This window comes from Benincasa hispida, chromosome 3, assembly GCF_009727055.1.
Source record: "Benincasa hispida cultivar B227 chromosome 3, ASM972705v1, whole genome shotgun sequence".
NCBI classification, from domain to species: Eukaryota; Viridiplantae; Streptophyta; class Magnoliopsida; order Cucurbitales; family Cucurbitaceae; genus Benincasa; species Benincasa hispida.
Window position 1 is genome coordinate 39,772,205 of NC_052351.1, and position 19,726 is coordinate 39,791,930.

Below are 19,726 nucleotides of genomic sequence, written 5' to 3' on the forward strand. Positions count from 1 at the left end.
TGACAAACATTATTCCGAACTCAACATTAATAAGTCGATAGAATTATTTTCAGAAAAAAAAAAATTAAAAAAAAAAAAAAAAAAAAAAAGACGAGGAAATTTCAAACTTGATTGTTGGTCATTACAAACTTAGCTGTAACGATTAGGATGTCTGGCCACATTATTCTAAGATTTAGATTTCAAATTATCTCCTATGTCTGCGGATCAATTTTTAGTTTGAACAAGTCCAGTCTTTCGGTCTCCAGGTTTTCGTTTAATTTATTTTTTTTTTAATTTGCATTATACTCGATTTATCGTCAACATAGTAAGTTTGACAATATATCAACTCAAATTCATCATAATTTCATATAACAGTAACAAAAGTTATGATTTAGGCCCTCAAAACAGGAACTTATAGTCAAATTCTAAAAGGAAAATTGTTGTGTTTAGTTTTCAAGTTTTAACTTAATTTTTGAAATAAAAGTGAATAGCAAAACGTAAACATTTGTAGGTGAAAATAATGTTTATAAACTTAATTTTCAAAAATAAAATACTACTAAAAAACCAAATAGTCATCAAATCAAGTCTTACAAATCTGATTTTAAAGGAACAAAACTAAAGAGTCTGTACTGGAAGGGAAAAAAAATCTCAAAAATGCTTGTTTTTCCATTTAATACCTAAAAATCAATTAATCAAAAGCCAAAATCTCAGACAGAAGAAGAAGAAATATATATATATATAATAGAGTTATAGTTTCTTAAGATTTGTTTAAAAAACTTATAGAAAAAATGCCTTTTTGATCCCTAAATTATTAAGAATAAATACATTTAGTCCCTAATATTTCAAATGGGCCATTTTAGTACATAAGTTTTTAGGAATAGGTTTAAAAGTCACTCGACTAATAAATCTATTAGATTTAAATATAAAATTAATTAAAAAGATGATGCGACAAGTTACTTAGAAAGAATATAATTTTTTAATATTTCTCAATTCTCACTTCTCTCCTTCTCTCCTCTCTCTTGTCCTTTCTACTCCATTTTTCATGTCATTTTGTCAGATATTTTATTCAATTGAAGCAGACGATGAAATTTACGCACTTACCCTTTTTTTTTTTCTCTCTTGCAAGGATTAGGAAACTTATCACAAGGCTTCTTACCAATACCATCTACTATGAATTATGAATTAAACCTTATCAGACTTCGCACCTTAACACAAGAGTACTAATGTGTCCAATTTTTATGGAAGAGTATCCACAATTAATAACATTTTGGAAATACACATGTAGACATTAGATATCAGTTCTTTGACTGTCTAATGGTTTGTCGGTAATTTTCTTTGGTCGATGAAGTGAAAAAGAAGGGTGTAGCCAATAGAGTTTGATTTACCCAGTATTGTGTCTCCGAGTCACCATTTACAACTAAAGTTGTCCATCAATAAATGATTTATCAAATATCAAAATGGGTCCTGCCACCACGCCTCAAAACGAAAGCTCATGTGGAACTTATTCTTTTTGGCGTAACTTGCAATCACATAATAGAAGAGCCGGAGGGGTACGGTTCTCTACCTTTTCATCAAAAAGGGGTAATTTTAAGTTATTTAGGGGAAAGGGGTTTGTCTCTCTTAAAAAGACACATTCGTCGATATTTTATTATTTTTTTCAATCGAATAGTCTCTAAAAAAATAATAATAAAGCAAGAACATCCTATCACTTGTTGGTATGAATTTATTATTTACTATGATTGTTTGATTTTATTTCTTCATTGCACGTCAAAATAAATTTTAAAGTCATTAACTTGTTATTCAATTATTTTTCAAGCCGAGCTTCCAAATTTGCCATTATCTACTCAAAGAACCTTGCATAGACTCACCTCTATATATGGAGTGCAATATTTCAATGGTAATGTTGTAATGGAAGAACAAGATGATCTAGCAAGACATGAGAATGTTCCTATTCAACCTAATGTTCTGAATGAATATCCAACAACGCCACTCGATCATTTCACACATACTTCCATGATGTCCTCTCCCTCAAAATTTGAATTTTTTCCAACAACCCTTATTACACTAAGTATGGAAGAAGGACAAACTTCACATGTCCATCCAAATGTCCATGACCAATATGTGACATATCGACAACATAGTGAGGGTATACACTTTGTAAAGGAAAGTCAACCATCAAGTGTAAGAAGACGTGACAATCGTGGACACTATGTGACTCAACATGATCAATCTAGACGTAATAGGGGATCTTCTTCCGGTCGTGAATAAAGAACATTGTACATATGATTAAATTTATTAATGAAATTCAATCACGAAAATGCACTTGCAGTTTACAACACATCATAAAAAATCTTGAATATTATTTACAGTAGTCCAAAGTTAATATATATATTTTTACACAAGTTTCTAACAACTTTCAACAAAAACAATAATTTAAAATTTAAAATTAATATTGAATATATCAAATCAATCATAGAAATTTCTTAATCTCAAAATAACATTATTATTTATATTATTAAAAAACTAGTAATATTACTATCAAAATAAAAAATGAGATTAGTGAGATAGTTAATTTTAGATAACAATGATTTAAAATTAAATTAACGGTAAAAAAAACATAAATAATGAAAGAGTTGAGTTTTGGATTATTTTATTGTTATTATTTTTTCTAGAATGTCTCTTGAAGAGATGTATTTTTTTTTTCAAAGAAAAGAAAGACCTAGAGATGTCTATGGGGCAAGATGAGGTAGCGGGGATTGAAATTCCCAACGGGGATCGGGATTTTTCCGCAGGAAATTCACAGAGATCGGTTCCCCACCGAGAATTTTTTCCCATTACTTTTTTTTTTTTTTTTTTGTAAAAAACCAACTAATTTAAATCACTAATGTAAACAAATTTTAATTAAATAATTAACTTTATCACTAAATTGTTTATTATGGTTAGTTTTACATGACAATTTGAATTTTAAAGATAAATTATTCAAATTTTGATCTAAAAGACTGATTAAATTTTAGTAGAAAAAAAATATATAAATTAAATTATTCACATATATAATCTAAATTTAAATATTCAATTTAAACATATTCATTATCTTTCTCAATAAATAATCAAATTTAAAATTTAAATGTAATATTATATAATAATAATAATAACATAACATTAGATAACTATACTAAATAAATATATAGAAGCTAATCGGGCGGGGGTGGGGACGGGGAACGGGACAGGGGCGGAGAATGTATTCCCTATCCCCGTCCCCGTTTAGCTCACGAGAATTTTTTTTCCCTCACTCCTTCCCCTATTCCCCACCTAATCGGAGAATCTCCGCTCCGTTCGGGATGGGGCCCGTGGAGTCCCATCCCAGTGGGAAAATGGAACATCTCTAGAAAGACTGAAGCATAATCATTACCTGTAACCCAACAAAAACAGCATGTAACTTGACCGTTGACCTTTCTTGCTGCCCTCTTCAAAATGCCTAGCCACAAGATGAGAAGAATCAGATAAAAACCCATATTCTCATGTTCATTTCATCATTCTGAGTTTGACTATAGATCAAACAGACAGACTACTACAACCCCACTTCTGCATTTTCAATTTTATAACAATTATACATACTTCAATCAGAATCCGATGAAGATAGCGAATGTGGATTTAGCGCCAACACCATTTTTGAAAGTGATTCTCCCATGTCTTCTAGTTCCTCTCTTCCAAACCCCCAACTCCTAAGCAATGGAGCTGCAGATGATCCTTGTACAGTTCCATGTCTAAGAAGATTTGTTAATCTTCTCTCTAAAAATGGCAGTATAGCATTGCTAGAACGCAGCCGAGCGGCCATGGGGATGGAATGCACGTCAAGGGATCCTCTGAACGAAGCACTCGAGATTGGAGTAGCCAACAATTGACCATGTTGGCCAACCAGGTTTCCAAAGATTGAAGGAAAAGGCAATGGTACAGGCAGAGGACATTGCGCTGCTGATAGATGGCAGAGCATTGGCCTTACTGATTCACCTTCATAAGCAGCACTAATTTGATCCTTTAATTCGGAGATGGAAGCCCGCTCCCCTCCTGAAGAGGTAAAAGTCGAGTTAGAACAATGACACTTCAACATTTTAGTTCCATTACATTGAGATGTATAATATATTTTCCATATTTTCCTTCTACACAAGAAAGTTTTGAAGACACATATTCAAATGCAGAACTAGTATCTTGACTAAACATTATAAGGATATCTGGTGATAATTTGATGTAATACATACCTGATCCAAACACTCCGTGCACAGTCATGGATTCCAATGCCAGCAAATCTTCTGCATCCTCTTTTACTTCTGGTGTTAACGGTTGCAAACTTCCCAACAAAGATTGGCCCAAATGTTTCCCTGTATTACAGATTGCAGAAGCCTGTGACCAACGATGAAAAGTTCTTTTCTGCAAGTAGAAAGAAATGGAAGAGTATATACCAGAGAGAGAGGGCGCTGGCATTGAAATATCCAAAATGGCCACCATATTTTGCCTACCTTGCCCAGCTAACATTCGTACCATGTCATTGACGTGAACCGCACCAGAAACATAACATGAATCTGTAGTTGGTCCATGGGCTTCCATTCGTAAAGGAAGACCAATGGAGTGTAAAGCAGCAGCATATACAGCACTACAGTGATAAGGCTTCTGGTCATCAATGCAGAGATAGGAGGTAGCTTTGCCTTAATAAATGTAAAAATGATTTGATATCAATATTGTATCAGAGAATTATAAGAAAAAATGGTCGGGAGCAGAGTGTTCACAGAACTAAGAAGTCGGGTGATCCAGATCTTAGCATAGTAGCTATTTACTTCAAAACAATGACAGAGAAAAAGAAATTGATTCCCTAGTGATCTTGAAACTCTAAGCAAATATGTAATGTCATATAGAAAACATAGACAGAGATGAGCAATAAAATTTTCCAGCCACAGTGGCACATACTTCTGCTCAAACTTGGCAAACCAACTGGCACACAGAGCTGACAGAAAGATGAAAGTCTTGCAAATGAAACTGCATCATGAAGATCTCTAGAAACTATCTGCCTCTTATTTTCACGAAGCGTGCTAGGAGAAGTAGGACTTCGAACACTATAAAGTAAAACTGGAGTGTTTGAATATTCATCTGCAACACTCTCAAGAAAATCCCCAGCTATTGCCGAAAATCCTCCCGAGTCATCAACTATGAACTGAAACCCCTGTAAGAATCAACAAAAGGCCATTACTAAACAAGGAATAAAAGTACAACCATCCTAGCTCAGACTTTGTATTAAGGTCCCATCATATTGGGGCGTAGAGAATCCACTATAATAAAGACCCAGTGGCATAGGGAGTTTGCTATTTAGGATGAGTAATATAAAAATGAAGTACCGATGTTTAATATACGAACACAATACTAACAAACATAATACAACAGTGCAATTTGTAAGAGTATAAGTTCAATTCTAGGTCACATAAAGAGTAAGTGTAGATTCAAACCACACCCTTGAACACCATGGGAAAAGAGAGGAAAAAATTATGATGAAGATAAAAGAGAAGTAGAACACATGATTTTGGTGATGTCAATGGCTCCCTCAATTAATATGTCCATTTCTTTCATTAAAAGAGAAAAAAGAACTATAATGTCCATTTCATTGCAAAGAACAATATCACAAGGAAAAAGTATCTAAAGTATCTACGTGTTAATACATATAAATTCATCCTAAATAGTGCCCAAAAATTCTGATATCATAAATGTTTCTAGAAGATGCCACACCTTCGATCATATAACAATTCACTGGGGTGAATAGTTTGCACATATTGCAATTACAGACAGGAAAGGATTACATTCCATTGATGTGATAAAAAAAAAATCCAAAACCTTTAACAAAACAAAGAGATGGTGTATACAATGCATGAGACAGTTGCCAGCAAGGGGGAAAGGAAATTTTGGGGTGCTGGGGAATCTGATGAAGAAAATAAAGTGACCGTCTGGTACATTTCAATTAAAATTATTTCTAATAACACATACTTGGATATGGTCACATTCCTCCACAAAGAAACGAAGCCTTTCATCAATTTCTTCACCTTGCAAACTCCAAGTGAAAGATTCTTTTCCAATTCCATAATTGTTGAACTCCTGAGCATCGACCCAGGATCCATTGAATTGATATAAACTTTGAGGGTGGTAGTGAACCTTAGAGAAGTCCGTCCAAAAAGTGACATCTTTTTCTAGACATTCAACTATATCTTTGTCCTCAATTTCTCCTCGACCATTATTCTTACCGTTCACCGAGTTCTCCTGCTCTTCTTCAGATAAACTTTGCAAGAACAGGTTTTTCTTACGTTGTTCAGTATGATGAGTGGCAACATTACCACGCCTGCAGAATAGAAGATACACATTCAATTTCTTCAAGCATTAGAAATTTATTTCAAAATTACACTACAAAATTAGATGTTAATGAAGCTTGACCAGATGGCGTATTACCGGATAGAAGAGACAAAATTTAACGTGGATCAATGATAGAAAGTTATAAAGAACTAAGTGCAAAGACTAAATTAGGAAAATTTACAGGGTTTCTGGAGTTATTGGTTCATTGCACTGCAACGGTCCATAACAAGAAGTCAATTCATAGTGTAAGAATACACTTAGACGTCAGAACTTTTTACCTTATATTAACATATTTGCATCTATCTACACGCTAATATCAGCATATGAGCAGTGTAAACCATCTATCCAGGAGTTTCTACAGTTAGCCAGAGAAATTAATTGAGAACAAATCTCCCACTCCCATATATCTTTTAGATGTAGAAGTTGAACAAATGGGAATATGTAAATAATATATGCATGCACATTAATGTTCTGATGGGTGTCTCTAAATGTGAACGGAGAAATCTTCATTCTTCAATAATAAAAATCTCACCATGTGATAATATCAGATGGTCTATCGGCATCATCATTATATAGAGTGCCGCGTGCACTTACAGATCCTAAGCCTCCTGCAATTATAACTCAATCAGGGGGATGGGTTGAAACTCAAAATTGTATTAGCATCATAAGACTTACCTAATATCTAGGAAAAATAAAATTACTCTATGATAAACTTGCACCCAAGTATTGATTACAGAAAGATACCTTTAAAGCCAACTGAAACTAGACGTGGAGTATACGTAAGTACACCCTGCAAATTATTCAGAGAGAAAAAAAAAAAGATGAAATATACTGACAAAATACAGAACATTAACTACATCAGTAAGAAAGTTAGTTTAGCTAGAAAAAAAACTTAGGACAACTATGCTACAACTTTGACACATATGGTGGGTTAGGAAAATCCCATCATCTATTCCAAGAATAAAAAGCAAGCATCAATTGTTAAAGGCAATATAAACTTGACCTGGATGTACTTTGTCTCAAAACAAAGCTTTAAATCAATGCATGAAATAATATACTCAGTTACATTAACCAAAAAGAAGAGAACACATGATATGTTGATTAGTAAGTTTACTACATTGTGAGATATGAAGTAACAACTCTATAACTTTCTTCATTTACAATATAATGTCAAATATTCCACCTGTTGTGTCTCACCAGAACGGTAGAGTACGTCCATATTAAGATGTTGATTCTTAAACACGGCATCTCCAAGAGGGTCCGCAGCCAGGCCAATCAACTCATCCTTCCATCAAGATCAACATAAACTTAGCTAGGCATGATTAAAGTTCGAAAATAAAATAAATACGAAATTTAACAATGGTTAGCCCAATCAATCATTCAAGTAATATAACTCGACGAAGAAGATTTCCTCAGTACTTGCACATTGGAATTACCAGTATCAATTCCACCAACGCTCACAATACACAAAGTGGAAGACAAAAACGTAATACGGGGAAGGCTCTACCTGAAAGTTCCAGAAATGAGAACCAACGAAGTTCGCAAATTCTCCAACTTGAACAGTCACGAGTTCCCTCATAGTTTCTGCCACAAATAAACCAAATCAGAGAATTGGGTGAAAAACTCCATGTCTTAGGATCATTGAGTGAAGGTCCTGGAGTATCTATGAATGTCCTTATTCTATAATGGAGTATTCAAGACAAATATAAGTATAAGACATGTTCAGGAAAAAGAAACAGAGCCGAAATTTTCTCACCTGTGAGCTCGGAGTGATTTCCACACCAAACTTTCAATATTTGCGTCTACTTTAAGATAATAAAAGAAGAAAAGAGAATGGCTGGAGAAGGAGTAGAGCAGGTGATCAGTGATGGCGGATACTTGGGAAACCAGGGTTAAAAGCGTTTTCGAGCAGGGGAATTGCCAAAAATAGGACAAAAAGAAGATATATTACAGAAGCTTCCGTGCGTGAAGGAAAGTACCTAGGTCGTCGCTGGAATTCGCCGTCGCCGGCGCCGGCTCCGTCGTCACAAGGGTTCAGCGTTAAAAGAGAGAGAGTACACCCGTGCGGGAGGAGAAAGAACGAAGTGAAAATTAGGGGTTTTTTCTAAAATGGCAAAATAGACATTACATGGCTAACTTAAACCTATTACTCGACAAAATTAAAAGCCATCCTAAATCACTTTAGCTTGTTTCTTTGTTTGTTTTTTCCTCTAATTTTTTAACAAATATCTTACTCAAATTAAGAAGTTGAATTGCATGAAAATGTTGAGCGACCAAGAGGTCAATAGTTCCAATCCCTAATTCCTTAATCAAATTATTTTGATTCGTAGGCTTAGTTTAGTTTTTTACTCTGTGCAAAACAAGTATAATCCTGGAATAATAATGTCCATTTAATTTATAAAATAAAAAATTGAATTATGAATCCCCTTTTGTCGAAGCTCTTACGGTGTTTGAAGAGATCTTGAAAGACCCCTATGAGATTCAATTTTGTTAATGTCATCTGTTTTTCAACAATTTATTTTATTAAAAATGTTATTATCCTATATTTATTTTAAATTAATATATAATGAAAAATCAAATACAATTTTTTATTATTTCAAGTCTAGCTAACTAAGTCAAAATAAGCATAATTCTACTATCAAATACTTAACTATTAACTTTAAGTTCTGAGAGCCTGAATTTCCTCTCATAGCAGCCTGTATTATACTCATATCTCGATGGTCTCCAACTTATGGTGGCATGTATAATGAATAAAGGGTTTTTTGTATGGATGACCTTATTTAGGAGGCCTAAATGAAAAAATGGTCACCTATTGAAAAAATAAAAGAAAGTGACCTTCTACTTACATTATCCATGTGTGATTTTATCGCTTTGCATCTGAGATAAACCCGCACACCTGCACTACCAAGGTACTCGATCCTCGATGGCTCATCACTCGATACCCCGATACATGGCCACTCGATACGATGGTAATTGGCACTTGCATACTCAATCATAGTCATGTCATACTCAATACTCGATCTTTTTAAACTTTTTGAATTCTTAACCTATTGAAGTCCATTATTTCACCACTTCAACTTGTTGCTCAGACTATTATCTCTCGTCTTCCAATTTTATATCCCTCGACGACTGCACCTCTTGACTCGAAACTCTCTCGATTCTCTCTGCATCAGTAACATTCTTCTCTTTGTTTATATTTTGGCATCATTCACCTCTTTCTTTGTTTATATTTTGGCATCATGTTCCTCGATATGCACTTGCATGTTCCTCGATACTCGACTCATACAATTTTCATTTTGGTTTTCATATCTTGCATGTTTGGCTGCAGCTCCATTTTTTTATTTTCATATTTTTGGTATTCTAGATAGTCTACATTTAGGGTTTGAGTAGAATAAGTCATGAAGGTGAAAAATCAAACGAATGTTCGATAATAGACCATCTAATCACATGTAATGTAGTGAGTAAGGGATACTATGTAGCATATATCAGGTATTGGGTATCGAGCAATCGTGTATCGAGTATATAACGAAATGCTTACTTTCTGGTGTTTTTTTGTTATTCTATGTAGTATGGCTAGACAATTCAAGATTTCTCCCAAGGATCGTCTCCTAGGCTAAGCAACCAATTTATCCTCTCACATTGGGACGACTAACAAGATAGTGAAAGAGAAGCTTACTCCCACTCAGCTTACCCTCTTCAAGAAGATGATATTTGGGTGATTTGTGGACATGAACATTATCCTCAACAGTCCATTGGTCCACTACATTCTATTAAGGGAGGTTATAGGTGATATAAAGGATGCAATAACATTCGATTTGAATGGTATGGTTGTAACATTCTCCAAAGAAGACTTCCTATTGGTGACGGAATTGTGGTGGTCACCTAATCCAATAGTTGTGAAGAGGGTTGAAGCACCTAGATCACTACTAATAGGTACTTCAAGCATGATTTTGCAGGGGACACTCACATTGGCACCTTAGAGACAATGTACAAGGAGATGGAGTTTGAGAACGACATGGATTCTGTGAAGATGACATTGGTCTATTACACTAAATTGTCTATAATGGGGAAGGAGAAAACGAGGACTAATGTTGACAAGACCTTATTAATTGATGTAGAGGATTTGGATTACTTCAATGGCATAGATTGGGGAAACGTTCTATGAGAGAGGACGTTACTTGGACTACAAAGAGGATTGAGTGGCTGATAACTACAAGAAAAAGTCCAAGAACAATGAGAACTACATTGTCAAGTACATCCTACCAGGTTTTCCTCATGCATTCCAGGTGATACTCATTCCTTGACCATACGAGATCTACTTATTTTAGTTACAATATTAGTTACTACTTATTCTTGTTTTATAATAATTTATTAATTATGGTAGGTGTGGGCATACAAGATTATATCAATGGTTATCGGAAAAGCTATAACCCAATTGAATAGACATGTTGTACCTCAATTCCTGAGGTGGAAGTGTACATACTCACTACCAACTAGAACAATACAGTGATACATGTTTGAGACCAGTGAGGTTAGTGTATTACATCAATATTTACTCAAATTTAAGGTGAAGGTCACATATAACTAACAAATTCTTCGTTGTTTTGTATAGACAAAGATCACACCCATACCACTGATCATGTTGGATAGGAAGAGGTAGTATAGGGACATTAGGATTGATGAACAACCTGCATATGAGTGCAGTGATGTCGAGAGGAGCTCCTCATAGACACACAAATTGGGATTTGGCAAAGATTTGTTGTTTTATCTCTTTGTTTTTTTTTAAAGCATGTTTCCTATAATGTTTATCCATTATTATTTATGTTTTTTTTTATTTCCTTAAAAACTGGAAAAAAAAATGTAAGGTCATCTCACATTTCTGCGAGAATTCAATTTCCTTCACATTTGACAGAAGCAGAGTTGGTTGTTCTTCATTCACACAAAAAGACCACTCCTCAAAATAAATTGGGTTGGTTGTTTTTCATTCACAAGGAGGATTACTCTCTAAAACAATCGAGGCTGACGATTCTTCATTCCCAACCTCTTCCTCTTTTATCATCACATTCTCATTCACACATGTTCCAACCTTTTCTATTGTCACATTTGGATGCAATACATTCACTATATTTGTTGGAAATGTCCTATAACTCGTAGTTCATGTTAAACATTCTATTTATCAATAATAATGACATGTTGATTTTGCATCTTATTATGAAAATCCAATAAACGCATCCTTGGCTATAGTCTGAATATTGTAACTTTATATAGTGATATAAACAGGATCAAGTTGACAGTAAATAGTCTAAATGGTCTAATAAGTATATGGATAAAATTGGGTATCTCATCCTGGTAACACTTTTGGATGCGACCCACTCTGTAGTTGTTACAAAAAGTTGTAAAGTGCTACAAACGATGTGATCCACAAATCGTTCATGTTGAGACATGTGAGTGGACGCATCCTATGCAATGAGTTTGCATATAAACTGGATCACGAAAATAGTCACTTTTCTTTATAACGACTGTTTACTGTTAAAACTGACTATTTCATTTATCAAATAACCTAGGTTAACTCGATCTTAATCATGAGCTAGCTATGAACTCCTGTTTGTTCGAGATTATCCTTTGATATGCAAATGGTGAGAGTAGTCCAACAACACTGCTCAATAAGCTTACCATTTTGGGGATAAGATCGGATGAATAGCTGGGGACATAGCCTTGCAAGATGGAATTCACTCCTACCCTATTTAGGGTTAGCAGATAGGTTGTTCTCTTAAGTATTGATTCTAGGTCTTGAACAATCGAGGCCCCACCTTCTCGTGATAGAGAAAGGATTTGATTCATAGAGATTATGAATTAGAATTATTCATTAAGAAACAAGATGTATTCACAGGGGTAAAACGATAATTTTGACCTAGCTGTGATTACGAACAACCTATGAATGATCGACTTACTGATTATGGTTATTAAGTGGACATAATATATCTACAGTGAGGGGAGTTCAACTATTGGCTATAGTGGAGTGTCTCATTAGTTAACGAATGGGGGTTAGATTAGACTAATGACTTTAGCCGATTAATCTCGAATCGATAAAACCCATGATCTGTAGGTCTGCAAGGTCCCCCTACTAGCTCGTACATGGTTAAGCTTAAGAGTAGTTTGAGAAATTAATTTGAAACATTCAAATTAAATGGAATAGGAGAATATATATTTAAATATGATTTAAATATATGAAGATGTTGTGACAAAATTAATTTAATATTTGATATTAAATTAATTTTTTAGAAAATCATTTTTATAAATCAAAATGGTTTTGAAACCAAAATTTGATTTTAAAAGAAAATTGGAAAATCGGTTTTGCATGTTCAACATGGAAAATGTTGATTTTCCAATATCATCTTCTTCATGCTCACACAAAACCCATTTCCTTCTCTTCATTGATACTCCAAGCATGAGCTGCAAGCCGTGCATTTCTCTTCTTTGCATGTTCATCTGCAATAAATAAAGAAGTTTGGAGTGATTTAAAGGTATGGATAACACAGAAATTTTGAGAGAAAATTTCAGTGAGAAGAAAGAGTTATTCATAGTGGGCTGCTTGGAGTTCTTCACTGTTCTTCATCGTTTCAAGTTGTTCTTGAGTCCCACAACTCGGTCTAAAGCTCCAAGAGGATAGTGGGGAAGATCTTGAGGTGGTTGACGGTGATCTTTGGTGAAGACTACTGATGTACAATCAAGTTCTTGGAGAGTTCTTCAAAGGTATGATCTTAAAACCCTATTTTTAGAAGAGCATGCTTTAGTTTCTGCCAAAATTAGTGAATTTGAATGCTTATGGATCCTTGATACTTCCACTGCATGTTATCTAACTCTAACAATATTAACATCGATGTTGTCATTTTCCAGTGAGACACTCGATGGATAAACATCATGCTCATTGACATTCGCTTGACACATAGGTTGATCTTTTCTCTCTATGTAATCAAATGTTGCCTCATGATGAATTTCTTGAATTTTCTCAAGATTTACAAATACTTGAGATCTAGTACAATCATACTTTGATAGGAGAAATTGGACATCAGTATCGTCCATTAAGCATGTTGGAGGATAATACATATCCATCTTATATGTCACCCTCATTATAATCTTGAACTCTGTCGAACTAACTTGCATGATCTCATATACTAGATTTACCAACCCATTATACGTCAATGTACTCGGAACTAGCAAACCCTTCAAACGGCCTCTAGTATAGCATTCTTCTGTGTCATCCCATGTACCACCATAACGTATGAATAGATACTTCTCCATCTTTTAAGAAAAACATACAGAAAGTTAGTAATTAGGAAAATAGGTTACTGTTAAATATCCACTCTTTGCTTCCTGCTACTTAATACTCGACGCTCGTCACTTGATACTCGGTACTCTCAACTCGATACTTACTGTTTCATAGCTTTCTCTCCCCTCATCTTTGCTCTACTAGGAACTACTCGCATGTCTCAGTGCACACTCATAAACTCACATTCACTCGTTCTCTTTGTTACGTTCGTATGTCTCGCACAATGTCGAAAAAGTAAAAGCATGAGCAAAAATGAGAGAAAATAGCACATTTACTTACTTAAGGTGTGAGACAAGATAGTAAAATGATCTAAATGCCTTTATGACTTGATTTCTGTTAACAAGATCAGGTTTTGTGAAAGTGAATTTTTTGGAGAGAAAGTGAACTCGATTTTCTCTTTTATGTTTAAGTTCTATTTGTTCTTAGTTAATAAAAAAAATTACTTCACTTTTCAAGAAATTGATTTGAAAGAATCCTGATAATTGTCAGGAAATTCTCCAATTTGTGTATGTTCGTACATGAGCATTAACTACAGAGTAGGTCTTCAATGGCACGGGTAATTCAAAATGATTGAGTATAAAGTATGACGCGACATGAACGAGTATGATGGATCGTACACCATGCATCAGAGTATTGAGTGACCATGTGTCGAGGATTGTTTGACGAGCCATCGAGGATCGAGTTTCTTGATAGTGCAGACGCGTGGAATGCATCTCAGGGGCAAAGCGGTAAAATCACACGTGGATGACGTAAGTAAAATGCCACTTTCCATTACTTTTTCAACAGGTAACCATTTTTCATTTGGGTCTCCCAAATGAGGTCATCTATACAAAAAAAATTCAATGAACAGACTAAATAATATTTCATTAGCGAAAGTCAGCGATATCAAGTAGTTGATATTATTGCCATGTCCTAATGAGTATTCTAGAAAACAAAAGTAACTATGTAGTTATAGCTTTGGGGTTTCATGGAAAGGTGGGAAAATGAAATTAAATAAGTTTTAGGAAGGAATGAGATTCTCCCTTTTTGTAAAGGAATTTTTAAAGATGTATTTATACTTTGGTTCCTAAATTCAGGCAAAGAATCAACTACCAATGGGTTGTGAAAGTTTTCTGGGTACTGCATGGTTGAGCTAAGGTTGGTGAAGGCATCAACATTTAAGTCATTCTAAGAGTACTTTCTAATATAATTGTGATGCTTATGGAAATCAAATTCACTTCAAAACTAAGTTACCTTCTCAGTGAATTTTTTACATATTTTTGAAAAACTTCAAGCGCATTTCGATTGACTTAAGAAAAAAGTGATTTTCAAAAAACTCATTTTTATTTAAATATATATATATATATATATTTATAAAAATCGATTAAAATACACTTGAAAAACTATTTTATGTGGTTACCAAACATACAAATTTCTTCCAAAATAACTTATATTTAAATTAAACATTTGAAAATATATTTCAAACACACGCTTCTTCTAATTGGGTGCATCAATTTCATCTTGAAAACTACTCAAAAATTGAGCCATTGAGTTTACGTATCAACATGGAGGTTTTATTTACTTGATTGACAAACTTATGCTCTAATCAACATTTTTATAAAAGAAATGGACCATAATCTAAGTCGTAATCATTATTATCCACTCGTAATTGATGTTCAAATTGCCTCAATTTGATTGTTCATATTATTAAATCTGTTACATATATTGAGTTTATGGAATACATTATGCATATGAAAAAAAAAATGATATTTACTGATTTCTCAACATGAGGATAACTTAACTGAAATAAGACATATACTTTTGATCGATAAAAATGAATGGATGAACTTCGATTGTTTATACCTTATTCTTCAAATTGTAAGCATCTTGTCTCAATATCTAAAATAAGATTTGACAACTTGGCAAATATACACATTTTGTTGTTCCCTTTCTATATTTGTATTAAAAGATTTACTAGCCACACGAGGCCTGTTTATCCCTCAAAATATGTTAAAATACTATATTGTGTGGTTCATGTATTTTTAATAAATCTTAAATTTAGTTCATCACTAATTTGTTGTTGATTTTTTTTTTTTTTATGAAAAACTATTTTCTGTTAATATTTTTACTATAAATTTTGGAAACATATTTAAATATTATATTTTGTTGCATGAAATATATTATTGTTATTGAACCAGTTTTGAAAAAAATGAACTTCCACGGACTAACTTTAAAATTTATTAAATGTATATAAACTAAATTGGACATTTAAAAATATTTGAATTAAAATTAAACAAAAAGAATCAAAATAGTATTTTAACCTCATAGAAGAGTACTCTAAACACAAATAATTATTAATGATTACTAATTTTGATCATATCATTCTATTATTTCAACCAAATCCTAACATACCTGTGAAACTTGTTGGTTCTAAATACAGTTTTGAGAATATATGTCTATAGCCTAACATGTTTAGCCAATACATCTATTTGAAAAATACAGAAAAAACTAACATAGAATTTTTAAAAACACATTTTATACCTAACAAAAATATCTTTTGATTGGAACTTTTAGAGAAGGAAAGTACGACGTGAATTGACGTAAATAATGTGATTTGTTAGATATATTATGAATCTTACAATGTTTTTCTTTCTCTCCAATCAAGATATCATCTCTTTCTTTCGAAATGAATTGATTTAGTTATAAACAATTTGATGGTACTCACATTTGATGAAGTCGTCATTTAGAAAAACCTTTAATTCCAAATCTACGTATACTATGATGAATATTAGTAAGTTGTATGATATTCTAGCATTAACATAAAACTGTCAATCAATTGAGTTAATATGATGAACATGACGATATAAGAGTAGAAATCAAACCCAATGTTAAGAATAAGAACACTCATCTCAGTTGCACCATTACTCCAACTCTTCCATTGGTGCCAAGAAAAAGCCAAAATTTTCTCAATCTGTTTCTCGATTGCTTTATTTATGCGATGATGCTATATTCCATTAACAATTGGAGGAGAAGATGCCACCCACGTGCTTGGCAAGTGCTCATCCACCGCATGCTAAGTTGATAACATGGTGAGAATCCACGTGAGAAGTAGCTTCTCTTATCAATTCATCAAGGGAGCAGAAAAGCTTCAGAATTCAGATGGTGCCTCTGTTTGTCAGTCCCACTCCCATTTCTCTCCTTTCTCGAAATACTATCTTTTAACTCACCATTGTGTAAACAAAAACATAACTTTCCATTATAAACTAATACATATTTAAGTGCACTGAAAAGGGTTCGTTAGGTAGATATTATCGAATAGTACTTTTAAGGGGAGATATTACAAACAATTCATTTCCGACTCAACTATAGCTAATTGTATTGTGATATAAGAATGAATGAAACAATTGTGGAATAATCGATAATATTGTTGTTCATTAGACGAGGTTGCCGTTGCTTTAGATGGAATCGAGACAGAAGATTGTAATGTCTTGTTATTTCCTACAATACAATTGCATTGGTGAGAGGCCAATACGCCAATCTCCACCAACATTGAAAAGTTACTCTTCAAAAAGATCAGTTTTAAAAGTAACATCCTCATCATCCAATACTACTTAATTAACTTACTTACTTACTACTAAACATTAACAAAGAAAAAAACAAATAACTTTGTAAGTTACAATTATACCTTATTCTTTTGTGTCTACAAAATCAGAAATTTCAGATTCCCCATTTTGTATCCATTTCTCTGCAAAACTTGTCGGAACTGAAAAACACCCATTTCATTCGTTTATCTTTCCAATTCCTCACACATCTCCATGTTTCTGAATCCTTCCTTTCCAACTATGACCGTCCGATTTCGCATCTTCTTCCCCTTCCATACTTTCCCCTTCTGTTATCGACAGAGCTTTTCCAGACCCACCGCCGTGAAGTGGCCCATCTGGGGATCCTGCGTGTGTCACGCTTGTTTTTAAGTGGTTCTCGCCGCCGTGTTCTCCCGGTATCCACCCCTCGCCGTTTGAACCTTCCGGCGGGGACAATTTTCGAACGTGAAGCCTGTACTTCTGTTTTAACAAGAAAAAAGGTTTCTACGTTTAGAAACTGAGAACTTAAAAGGAACCCAGAAATTATTTTTGTCTTTTTTTTTTGTTTGTTAATCCTACTTGTAAATGGCTTTTCACTTCGTCGTTGGTGAGGCCGTCCACTTGCATCAATTCCCTTATCTGTTTTGGTGTTGCCACTGCGGAATTGGAATAGATTAATTAATTGATTCTCAGATTTAAAATTTTTTCCATTGGATCAAAATTGTTGGAATTATTCTTTTACCTTGAGATCCGCCGAGTCGATGCAGTGCGTCGACAAAACGCCGGTGGAGCTCTGGCGACCAGCACCGTCTCTGTTTCCTTATAGTCTGTTGCTGTTGGGACAGTTTTGCTTGTCCTTTCATTTGTGCCGCCGGCGAAGATAACCCAGAAACAGCGGCTCTGCCGCTCCGTCCACCGCCGCCGCCGCTCTTGACGGTTAAACTAACAGGAAAGGGATCGGAGATTGGGGTCATCAGAGTAAGTTTTGGGACTTCGGAAAACGCTACATCTTCTTTTGTGGCTCTTTTTACAAAATTGTTTTGATCTTTGAACAATTCGAAGGCTCTTCGTCTTTTTGCACAATCCCAGTTTTCGATTGGGGTCTGTGGCACAGACCGATCGTCTTCATCCCCATTCTGTAATTAAAGCTAATTAAAGCTAATCCCGAAAAAAAAAAAAAAAACCCCTCCATTCCATTCAACTCAAAAAGAGGAATAATTAATTAAATCTCTGTTAAAAGTTACCAAGTTCATATTTGATTTGGGGTTTGAGATTTCGTCATCAACAAAATTGAAATTGGTGGTCCACAACTGAGAAGAACTCAACCACTTCCTCGTCTTCCTCTTTTCGCTTTCCTCATGGGTTTGATCGGAACTTCCCTTCAATGGAATGAACTCTTCAATCACCGGCTGATCCTTCAACGACTGAAACTGCAACACCTCCTCTTTCAATCTCAAAATAGCTGCAAACCCACGAATCGAAACGTCAAAAAACCCGAAACCCATATTCTAAAATCAGAGAATCCGAAAGAGACCCACCATCTTGCAAGAGAAGAACACAGAGAGGAAGCTCTCGTTTAAAGGCATCGATTTTCCTCATTTCATCTTCCAATCTTTTGACATAATCATCGAGCTTAGAGCGTTTAGTAAAGGAATCGGAGATAGATGTAAGTTCGTGAAGAATTTCGGGAATGGTTTTGGGTGAGAAGTCCAAAGACAAATCTAAGCTGAGTTCCATAATCAAAATTGGTGTTGAAAATCAGCGGCTGTGTTGAATTCTCTGTATGTTTATCTCTAACATTTGCAAAGAGAGAAAACAGAGAATAGACAGAGAAACAGAGATTGGGAGAACGTATTTATAAACAGCGCAGATTCAGGAGGCTAAGATTCGATGGTGGGTTTTGTGTTTTTAGACGAAATCGGGTCGTCGCATCTAGAACAATAAATCGGCGACTCGGGGAAATTAAATCGAATCGGTTTGGTCGAGTTGCCGAGTCTGGTGGTGTTGGAATCTTTGGATTCCATTAGATCGTAATCACGCGGCGAATTGTTTACTGTTTTTTTTTTAATTTTTTATTTATTTGTTTTTACTGTCTTTAAATTAATAATGCGTCTCTTTTTCAAATTTCCAAAAAGAAATTTCTACTAGATTCTTCGGTGGGTGGGTGCGCCAAGAGAGGAATCGTGGGCCGAAAGCAACGGTGTCTTTGACCTACACGTAATTTTAACTATCATTTGAGGGCAATTTTGATATTTTCTGCCTTTCCAATTTACCATTCTCGTCGCTTCCATTTCCATTTTATTACCTGGCGTAGCATTAAGTTTCCCTCCAGATATTTTCAGTCATATTTTTACATTTTCATGGGTTCTATGACATGTTAATTTGTTTAAAAATTATAAAATATTAATTTATTAATTTAAATTTATTTTCAAAATTTTTATTTTATAATTTTTCTAAAAATCTATTGACATCA

The 19,726-nt window shown here is 34.2% G+C and overlaps 2 protein-coding genes across 6 annotated transcripts; both read right to left on the reverse strand.

Annotated features, from left to right (window-relative positions):
• Nucleotides 1–3,071: 3,071 nt before the first annotated feature.
• Nucleotides 3,072–8,503, reverse strand: LOC120074489 (protein misato homolog 1). 5 transcript variants are annotated; one of them, XM_039027625.1, is made up of 12 exons: nt 8,343–8,502; nt 8,120–8,200; nt 7,871–7,947; nt 7,547–7,648; nt 7,108–7,153; nt 6,896–6,971; nt 6,004–6,352; nt 4,939–5,191; nt 4,437–4,679; nt 4,236–4,355; nt 3,595–4,044; nt 3,072–3,454 (listed from the first exon to the last, which is right to left on the reverse strand). In XM_039027625.1, the coding sequence occupies exons 3-11, from the start codon at nt 7,940–7,942 to the stop codon at nt 3,596–3,598; spliced, it is 1,710 nt and encodes a 569-aa protein (XP_038883553.1). In that variant the 5' UTR covers nt 7,943–7,947; nt 8,120–8,200; nt 8,343–8,502; the 3' UTR covers nt 3,072–3,454; nt 3,595. The 5 variants fall into 5 exon arrangements, with proteins under 5 accessions (XP_038883553.1, XP_038883559.1, XP_038883560.1 ...); XM_039027631.1 differs by having other exon boundaries at nt 8,315–8,481; XM_039027632.1 differs by having other exon boundaries at nt 7,561–7,648; nt 8,120–8,482.
• An 8,593-nt stretch (nt 8,504–17,096) lies between these two features.
• Nucleotides 17,097–19,182, reverse strand: LOC120072676 (transcription factor HHO5). The gene is made up of 5 exons (XM_039025117.1): nt 18,792–19,182; nt 18,498–18,715; nt 17,996–18,389; nt 17,833–17,909; nt 17,097–17,733 (listed from the first exon to the last, which is right to left on the reverse strand). The coding sequence occupies exons 1-5, from the start codon at nt 18,988–18,990 to the stop codon at nt 17,476–17,478; spliced, it is 1,146 nt and encodes a 381-aa protein (XP_038881045.1). The 5' UTR covers nt 18,991–19,182; the 3' UTR covers nt 17,097–17,475.
• Nucleotides 19,183–19,726: the final 544 nt, after the last annotated feature.